Source organism: Mus pahari, chromosome 9 (genome assembly GCF_900095145.1).
Source record: "Mus pahari chromosome 9, PAHARI_EIJ_v1.1, whole genome shotgun sequence".
In the NCBI taxonomy this organism is placed as follows: Eukaryota; Metazoa; Chordata; class Mammalia; order Rodentia; family Muridae; genus Mus; species Mus pahari.
Genome location: NC_034598.1, coordinates 86,930,853 through 86,940,779, shown reverse-complemented (window position 1 = coordinate 86,940,779; position 9,927 = coordinate 86,930,853). Strand labels below are relative to the sequence as shown.

The 9,927-nt window shown below is 44.7% G+C and overlaps 1 protein-coding gene across 1 annotated transcript in view; it reads left to right on the top strand.

Annotated features, from left to right (window-relative positions):
* Positions 1-9,927, top strand: part of Gnptab (N-acetylglucosamine-1-phosphate transferase subunits alpha and beta) — a 71,227-nt gene that overhangs the window by 28,960 nt on the left and 32,340 nt on the right. The window contains exons 3-5 of the mRNA XM_021204748.2: positions 4,914-5,033; positions 5,607-5,648; positions 7,363-7,568. Coding sequence (XP_021060407.1) covers positions 4,914-5,033; positions 5,607-5,648; positions 7,363-7,568 — 368 coding nt within the window. The remainder of the gene's footprint in view (positions 1-4,913; positions 5,034-5,606; positions 5,649-7,362; positions 7,569-9,927) is intronic.

The window sequence follows — 9,927 nt, the reverse complement described above, 5'->3', positions numbered from 1 at the left end:
AAATCCACCTGCCTCTGCCTCTTGAGTGCTGGGATTAAAGGCGTGCGTCACCACGCCCTGCGCCGTCAGGTTTTTAATTTAACCTGTGAGTTAAACATGTGATAACCGGCTAAATGGCAGCAAACAATTGTCTGTGATTTTGGTTCCAGGGGATCCAATACCTCTTTCTGGCTTCTGCAGGCACCAGGTACATAGAGGATACACTGATATACATGCAGGCAAAACACCCAAAACATTAATAATGATAATAATAAAATTGTAATGAGATTATAGTTATTTATCTAACCAGTACATATTAACCCACTCACATGAGGTACTATTCTAGACCTCAGGCAAATGGTGGTGACCGAGAGGAATCCATTACTCTTATGTAGAGGATGGGAGGTGCAGTGCGGGGGAGATGGAACACAGCTACATAGAAGTCAGCTGAGCTCGGCAGCAGCAGCATTAGCCCAGAACTTCTTCCAAAAGAGCACTCATTCTGAGGGCACCTTGGACCCTCACCGCTGACAGAGAGCAGCAGCCCTCTGTGTGCCAAAGGCTACTGTGTGAGGGCCACCTAGAGGGGGTGTTTCTGAATATGGTTGCAGGGCTGGAGAGATGGCTCAGCGGTTAAGAGTGCCGACTGCTCTTCTGAAGGTCCTGAGTTCAAATCCCAGCAACCACATGGTGGCTCATAACCATCCGTAATGAGATCTGATGCCCTCTTCTGGGGTGTCTGAAGACAGCCACAGTGTACTTACAATATAATAAATAAATAAATCTTAAAAAAAAAATGGTTGCAGTGGCGGGAGAGAGCCTGGAGGTGCAAGAGAGAAAAATAAGTGACTAGGAAGACAGGCTGCAGATGCCTAGTTCCATGCCTACCCCGGGTGCTGGCTACCTCATGGAAGATCCACGTGCCCACGGTGACGGTGGTGGTGGCAGGGGCGGGGGCGGTGGAGGTATTAAGTGTACTAAGAATCCCTTCGATTGCTGGGGAAGATGCATATTGTGAGTGAATTCTTTTCCAAGAGAACGAGGCTGAAGAGGGAGTGGCTGGAGGAGGCAGATGTGGTTAAAGGAGTATTGACAGAAAGGATGACCAGCATCCTGCGAGTTCCTAGCCGCACTTGGTGAGGGGGAGCACCCAGGATGTCCCGAGAACAACGGATTGTGAAGCCTCGGCTGCTGGGGTCACACTCAACTATGGCACATATGCGTCTTCATTTTCCTGACGAAGCATCGGGATTCCTTACCTCTCTGGTCTCCATTTCTAGCCAGGATTGCTTGGTCGTCTCTGGTTTCTTGGATAAGCGACATAGGCGTGTGTCTCAGGGCACATGAAAATACCATTTTCCTGGTACGTTTCTTCCTCCAACTTCCACACTGACTCATTCCCATGCATTACACTGTGTTCTACAATGCCGTGGTCTCAGCACTGTGCTGAAGTTGCCTAGACTTTGTGCATACTGAGAAAACACTCTATCAGTGGGCTCCATTCCTACCCCGGACTATTTCCCAGTAAGGCAATCTCTAATATCTCTATCTAAAAATAGTCCTTACATAGACAGGCTTTCTATATTTTCCCTGTGACGTTTAACCTCTCAGACTTCATGTCTATTTAGTTTTTACTCAGCTATACTATAAGTGGCACATCTCTTCTGGAGGGTGGGGTGAGAGCAAGGTCACAGCATAACCCAGGCTGATCATCCTTTCTTGGGCCTCTTGAGGGTTTTGTAATTACAGGTAGGTGCTGCCAAGCTCTTGCTCACATCTTTCAAGCAATGTCTCCCAATCCTCTGCCCGGGCTGCAAGAAAGGGCAAATGGAGCGTGCATTTCCTCCTTGCTGTGACCAGATAGCTGACAAAGAGCAACTTAAAGGAAGGAAAGGTTTATTCTGGGAGGTGCTTCCTAGTGGGGAAGGCGTGGTAGCTTGAAGCTTTGCAGCTGGGGCAGGTTGGTGGATGTGGAAGCAAAGGTGGGAAATCCAGTGCTCAGCTAGTTTTCCCCCTTTACCCCTTTTTACTCAGTCTGGTGCCCAAGCCAATGGGGATTGCACTGCCCACACCCAGGGTGCTCCCTTCCCCCCAGTTAATCCTCCCCTAAAATGCCTTCATAGGCACACTCAAGCCTGTGGTTCCCTGTCGCCCTGGGCACCTCAGATATCAAGCTGATAATCAGAATGAAAGACAAACTTTGGAAGTTGGCTAAAATGAACAAAAAAAACCTGTCCATTATTTGGAAAAGGGAAAGAACCATCTAAAATGTCAACACCCAAACAGATAGGAAGTCTGTACCTTCAGAGTGGTGGGATTGTTTGTTAGGTTTTTGGTCTTGGTTTTGTTTTGTTTTGTTTTTGGTTGCTTGGTGGTTTGGTTTTGTTTTGTTAAGTCAGTGAACTAAGGAAACCTTCTTTTGGAGGAATAAACCTGAACAGAAACACTAAGGCAAGGCTGGGCCTCGTTCTTATTTTGCAGATGATTTAAAAACAAGCGGGTTGGGGAGACTCCATCCTCATGCCTCACGTGCCTCACGCGCCTCACGCCGAAAGGGCTTTTCTGCAGACACTGGCTGCTTCTGTGCTGGGTGCTCTATTATCTCAGATGCTTTGGGAAGTGAAGCAGGAAGGTCTTATGTGCTTATGTGCACAGGAAGGAGCTATGTAGCTAGAAGAGGTGGCAGGTTAGGTGTTGAGGGCTCTGGGACAAAGAGAAGGGTTGGACTTGGAAAATCTTTGGGACACAGTAGGTGGTGGCATTACTTAGGCCAGGTCTTCACTTGGGCTGGTAGGTAACTTTTACTGTGTTTTGCTCTTTAAACTTGATCACCTTTCTGTATTTTTAATTATCTTTCTTATATGTGGCTGCATCTGGTTGCCAAGGACCAGCCTCGGCATGGAGAGGCGTTCTGAGAGAAGGGGATGTCTGGGAGTGACTCAAAGTGAAATAGTGGATCCAGGCTGATGACCCATGTTCTGCTTGATGCAGCTTTTCCAGTCTGCTTCTCTCTGTGTTCTGCTTTCTCTCTGGAGATTTCTCTGTCTATATTCTGCTTGCTTGCTGTTCTAATAGGTCTCTCTGTCCATGTCCTGCTTCCGTGTGTGTGTGTGTGTGTGTGTGTGTGTGTGTGTGTGTGTGTGTGTGTTTTCTCCAAGCAGTTCTCTCTTTTTATCCTAATAAATTCTCAGGATAGCTTATCTCCTGCAGAACCCTGGTCCTGTCTTATTTTACATATCAACCCAGTCATTTACTCCAAGGTAAGCATACATTGTTTTTTTAAGTTGCAAAAGAATCCTTCTTTAAGCACAGTTGATAAGATAGTTGGGTGGAACCCTGCCCTGAAATTACCATTCCTACCACACCTGGGCCTTACCTTGCTCTATCCTAGGCTGACCTTGAATTTGGGAATAATCTGCCTGTATCTGTAGCTGGCTCATAGTATAACTGGTTTTGTTCCTTTAGATTCATGAAGCCCTTCATAATTCATATTGCATGCTTATATTGTGCATATATATATATATATATATATATATATATATATATATATATTGCACTCATGTATCTAGAGCTCTTTCCCATAGCCTTAAGGGCTGTCCTGAAGGTCCCAGCATTTACTATTTTTCAGAGACTTCAGCCACACACACCCTTCATCTCCATGGATTTATGCTATCTCAGATTGTTGCAGAGTCATCTAAGTTAACGGGAAGGCAGTCCTCGGAGGAATGTGAAATATGTACATTATACAACAAACCTTATGCCTTTGGCAGGCATTGACCCTTGTGGAGGCTCACACCAGGGACCCTATCCCAGGGTCAGGAACCAAGTCACTCTGTCCCCACTAAGGCCACCCCACCAAGGACTTGACATTTGATCCTGCCAATCCTGTATTTGTGGTGTATATGAGTGATAGATTATCTATGGATTATCTGATCTAAACCAAGTTCTAAAACTAACACCCTCTACTCCCAGGAAACCTTTATTCCCACCCTGCTTGACGTTTTCTTATAGCAAAGCGTACCATACATAGCACAGACTTTAGCATTTGAACCATTTTTACAGTGTATGGTTAAAAGCAGCACCAAATGCACTCACGGTGTTGCATGGCTGTCATCACATCTAGTTCCAGAACTTTCTCCACCCCAAGCAAACACCACCACCACCTACCCCTATCCCCTGACCCCACTCCCACACGTGATGATCACTCCCTGCTCAACCAGAACTCAGGGTCCCTAAGGAGCTCCTTTTGTCTTCCCCATTAATCTTTATTACCCCTGTCAATGTGTGTGCATGATGGTGGGGTGGCATGCCAAGGTGCGTGCATGCGTGTGTGTGCGTGTATGTGTGTGTGTGTGTGTGTGTGCGCACGTGTGCGTGTGTGGACGTTAGAGGATAACGCTTTTCTTACCTGTCCAGGGAATCAAACTCAGGTCTTAGGTTTGTGCAACAATCACTCTGAATTCACCAAGACATCTTGCTAGCCCTGAAAATAATCTTTAAAAAGGAAGGATAGCAACCTCTTTAAGGGTGGTTGTGAGGATCAAATGATTTCATGAAGTTTCTAAGGTAATGAAGTTCACAGAGCCGGTATTGGTATTTGATAGACACCTCTCCGCCGTCAGCAGCCCAGGGACGCACACAGTTCTGTCACCTTTTCATTAATTTTCTTTGATAATGTTGTTTGTTTGTTTGTTGTTTTTTTTTAAGATGGGGTTTCTCTGTGTGACCCTGACTGTCCTGGAACTCACTCTGTAGACCAGGCTGGCCTCACATTCAGATAAGCCTACCTCTGCCCCCCAAGCGCTGGGATCAAGGGCGTGCACTGCCACCCCCCAGCTTAAATTTAACTCTTAAATATAAGTTCTGTTAGAACCTTTCCCCCAAATGTTCTGAAAAACTTGCAGTTAACCTGGAGGGCTGTGGGTCTGCCCTAGGCTCTGTCTGCCCATGCCAATCGACGTGGTTTACACCTGGGTGAATGGCACTGACCTTGAACTGCTAAAGGAGCTACAGCAGGTCCGAGAGCACATGGAGGAAGAGCAGAGAGCCATGCGGTGAGTCACTTTAAGAAGTAGCCCACAACTGGCCAAGAGCACATGGAGGTGCATGTCAGAGGTGGGCAGGGTGACCACTCCAAGCTGGGTAACATCTCTCGTCTGGAAGATTTGCTAAGAGCATCCCCACTATTTATAAACATCACCAGCAAACTCTAGTTGCAGGTCATTTGCCCCATATACTGCAACGATTCTCTTTTCCCGGGTATAAGACGATGTCAGTCCATAAAATGACTGGTAGCCCCATTCTATGCTTTATAAGTAAAACACTCAGGTGGCATTTAAATGAGCTTGATTGGTTGCAGTTGGAGGCACAGGGTTATTGCTAGCATTTCATTCCTATCTGCTCAGCAGCTGTAGAATTAGTTTGTGGCCTGAAGTCCCCGTGCTGAGAGATGAGCACTTCATACGATTTGTTTACATTTTCGGTGCCCTAAGCATTGTGACTCTTCCTATTGGCACTTCAGTTCCAGTGAAGCCACCAAGAAAGTGATCATTGTAAAGTCCCCTGTCCACAGTTGGGGGCTGCACCAGCTGAGGCGTGTGTAACAAGCCAACTTTGCTCTCTACTAGGGAAACCCTCGGCAAGAACACAACAGAACCGACAAAGAAGAGGTGAGCATTTTGTTTTTTTCCTCAGGAGTGAAGCTCAGAGAGATGAAGTGTCAGGATTACCGCTCGTGAGCACGCGCTGTTTTATATTGCTCATGGGCAGCCCCTCCCCTGCTATTTTGACACCCCATTAAGTGCACCCATTAGAGAGAATTGGCAGGGCTCTACTCTGTGACTGACTGGGCACTCATGGGGTTTGTTTTGTGTTCTGGTTGGCCGAGTCCGGCTTGGTTTTGGCAAGGCCAGACTACTCATTTACCTGTCCCGATGCATTATTCTCTGGGCCTCTTTAATCTAATTACACCCCATGTTTTACTGACAAATTTATGCTCGCCATTTATCTGTACACTTATAATCCTTCCTTATCTGTGGAAGCTGTCGGGCCCTATTTTTTTAAGGACCTGGAAGGGGAGTTAGCCCAGTGACAGGAACCAGATACATCTCTTTTGCTAAAATATTGACTTAAATCATTCGTGGCTCTGAGAGAGCTCTCACTGACAATCAGAACCATCTTTCCTGCTTTTTCCCACTTAGATTTTAAAGACAGCTCTAGTGGAGATGGTCGTGAACCCCATTCCTCAACAGTGTTCTGCTTGTTCGTTTTTACTTTTTGAGACAAGGTTTCATATAGCCCAGACTAGCCTTCACACTCACACTGTAGTAGCTGAGAATAGCCTTGAACTCCTGACCTTCCGTTCTCCTTCTCAAGTGCTGGGATCACGGGATTGTGCAGCTACACTCAGCTCTCAGCTGTCAGTCATAGTTCATGGCCAAAGGTCTCCTGCTCTTTAATTCCTATGTCGATGCATTATTATTTTCCTGCTTCATACCTCTCAGGATGTCAGGCAGGCTTGTTATAAATATACATATTTGTGTGGTAAGTATATAATGTGTATATATTTCCACATTCTGTCCCTTGAGAGGGACAGATTTACAGTGCTTAGATTAACTCTGAGTCATCACTTTTGAGGGTGCTAATTGAGCCATCGAGGTGACAGTTGCTACCTTTTGCACTCCTAATAACTAGCTGAGGAGGTTGGACAGTTTTTGTATAGCACTGTACTAGTTGTGGTTGCTTCTATTCACATAATTTTTAAAAGAATTTCTTTAATGCAGATAGAAAAATCCCCTACGTTTTCCTGTTAGAGCCACATTATTGTATCAGTGTAGTGTCCAATGTAGTTCATATTGGTCTAGTTGGGGTGGGTAAACTGTATCTAATGCCATGTCACATTCAGACTCGCTTTCCTAATATGCTAACAACAGCCTTCAATGAACTACAAATATATTTTTTAATGGTAATACGGAAATACTCAATTTCTTATGGATTTTTGAGTTAATAAACTTTGGTGGCAAACTTACTTAGTTTCTCTCTCTCTCTCTCTCTCTCTCTCTTTATTTTTTTGTTTTTGGGACCTGGTTTCACTATGTGTTCCAAAGTCTCCTAGAATTTATAATTGGTCTTCTTGTCTTATCCTTCAAGTAGGAGACATGATATCTGACTGGTACTCTTATAATTAATAGATGTTTGAAAACAGGATCTAAAATATTATTATTATTATTATTATTCCATATTTACTAACAAAACTTTTTTACATTCTTGAGTAATGAATTTAGTTAGGGATAATTTTATATAGGCTATGGGGTTTTAAAAACCTGACTCATTGAGTAGTGGGCACAAGCTTTTCCTTGTCTGAAGTGTTGTTTGTCTCTGCAGTGAGAAGCAGCTGGAGTGTCTGCTGACGCACTGCATTAAGGTGCCCATGCTTGTTCTGGACCCGCCCCTGCCAGCCAACTGCACCCTGAAGGACCTGCCAACTCTTTATCCTTCTTTCCATGCTGCCAGCGACATGTTCAATGTTGCAAAACCAAAAAATCCTTCTACTAATGTCTCAGTTGTCGTTTTTGACACTACTAAGGATGGTAAGATTTTTTTTTCCTATTTTTTTTAAAGAAACATTATTTAGTGTGTATGAATGTTTTGCCTTCACATACGTTTGTACGCCTCAGGCCTGGAAGGCAGATGAGGCTGTTGGGTCTTCTGGAACTGGAGCTATAGAGAGTTGTGATCTGCCATGTGGGTCTTAGAATCTGAAGCCAGGTCCTCCGGAATAACAACAAGTCCTCTTGTCTGCTGAGCCATCTCTCTGTATATTTTATTATTATTATTATTTTTAGAGGTTTTGTTGTTGGGGTCAGGGTCCCTCTATTATATAGCCCTGGATGTCCTGGAACTCACTGTATAGACCAGACTGACCTTGAACTCGCAGAGATCCACCTGCCTCTCCTGAGTGCTGAGATTAAAGGTGTGTCCCACCATGCCCACTGGGTGCACTTTTAAACCATGTTATCGTTGATGTTCAGAATAATAAAATTCTGAATTAAATGATTCTGTAAGAATTGCTTGATAAGCTAAAAATGTCCAGAGAAACACCAAAGAGCCATTATCATATTGTGTTGTAAACTGTTGACATCTCAGAAAAGGGCTACACAGCATTTCCTTCATGCAAACACATCATACCATATGAGATATCTCATATACTATGAGAACCTTCGATCTGGTACTCCAAAAGTACCTCCTCCTGGCTTCAGGTCATTCTGGGGACTTTAAAAAGCCATATAATATACTAGAACACATACTTTATTCAGAACATGCCAGGCCATTCACACTATATTCAGAAATGCTTGTTTTCTTTCTACTTCACACAGTGAAATCCAAACTCCCAAAGGGATGGCACGGGACACAAGAACTTTGGAAGGTGACCAGGGGTGAAGGCTGAGCCTTCCTGAGTAGACCAGTAGTATACAGACTCCAGACTCCAGTTTTTCCCCATGGGAAGTTAATAAGATGTCACCTAACTGCATTTGGGAAGAGAGTCCTTCCTAGAACTCAACTGTGCTAAATCCTGTTCTTGGCCTTGCTGCCTCAGAACTGTGAGGCATCCCTGTCTGCTCAGCAGCTATGGGATTAGTTCGTGGCATGAAGCTCCTCTGTCCCCATGCTGAGGGGTAAGCTGCTGAGGCCTGTGTGTCCCAGCTCTGGTCTCTCTCCTCTCTCAGTCTTCCTGTGCACTGGACATCTCTATCTGGAGATGCTGTCCGTCTTGCTTGGGTACCATGAAAACTTGCAAGTTCTTTCCACGATACAGAGTATCATTGTGTCCACATCATATCTGCCAGCCCCACTTTTTTTTGTCTTTGCTTCATCCCTCATAAACTAATCACTAACCTCATCCTGTCAGTTGCTTTTGTGTTGCCAATGATTCTTGGGTTCCTCCCCTGTTCATTTTCTTCATAGACTCCTGTAATAGAACTGAGCTGTTCAGTGCATGATGTTCTCTACCTAGCACAAACTGGCAAATCTGAAAGTCCTGATTTCACTCCCCTTAGAAGACAAGTCCTTCGTTCTGTAACATTGTATCTGCTTTTCTCTTTTTTCTTTTTTCTTTTCTTTTCTTTTCTTTTTCTTTCTTTCTTTCTTTCTTTCTTTCTTTCTTTCTTTCTTTCTTTCTTTCTTTCTTTCTTCTTTTTTTTTTGGTGTGTGTGTGTGTGTGTGTGTGTGTGTGTGTTTGTCTGAGACAGGGTTTCTCTGTGCAGCCCTGGCTGTCCTGGAACTCACTTTGTAGACCAGGCTGGCCTCCCAACTCAGAGATTCGCCCGCCTCTGCCTCCCGAGTGCTGGGATTAAAGGTGTGCCCCACCACGCCTGGCTTGTATTTGTTTTTCATATGGGTTTAAACTCCTTCCTGTTCCTGGTATTGCAGATTCTGCTTAGCTGTGTTCTTAATTGTCTGTAGTGAGAATTTTTGTTTCTTTTAAAACACAGAGCTATTATAAGAAGAAGTTTTCATTTTAATCCCAGGTGTGGGATGTGGGGCTGCTTCAGATTGTCCACAGCAGCTGACTATGATTTGCCTCATGCTCTAGCAGGGGTGGGATTTTTGCCAGCTGCAGATAGTTCCTGTGATTGTGTGGGAACTCTTCAGAGGGTATATAAATGCTAGGGCTCCAAGAGGCAAGGGAAGGGGGGTTGCTGACTGATAGTACTCATGGTCGAAGAAGAAACAAAAAGAATAGATTCAGGAATCTTGTCTCCTACCTAGCGTCTAAAGGGTGGAATGAGGGTGGAGAAGGATGGAAGAAAGAAGAACCCACAAAGTAGCAAAAGAAAGCTACAATTAACAAATAAGTGAGCTGGGCAGTGGTGGCGCATGCCTTTAATCCCAGCACTTGGGAGGCAGAGGCAGGTGGATTTCTGAGTTTGAGGCCAGCCTGGTCTACAA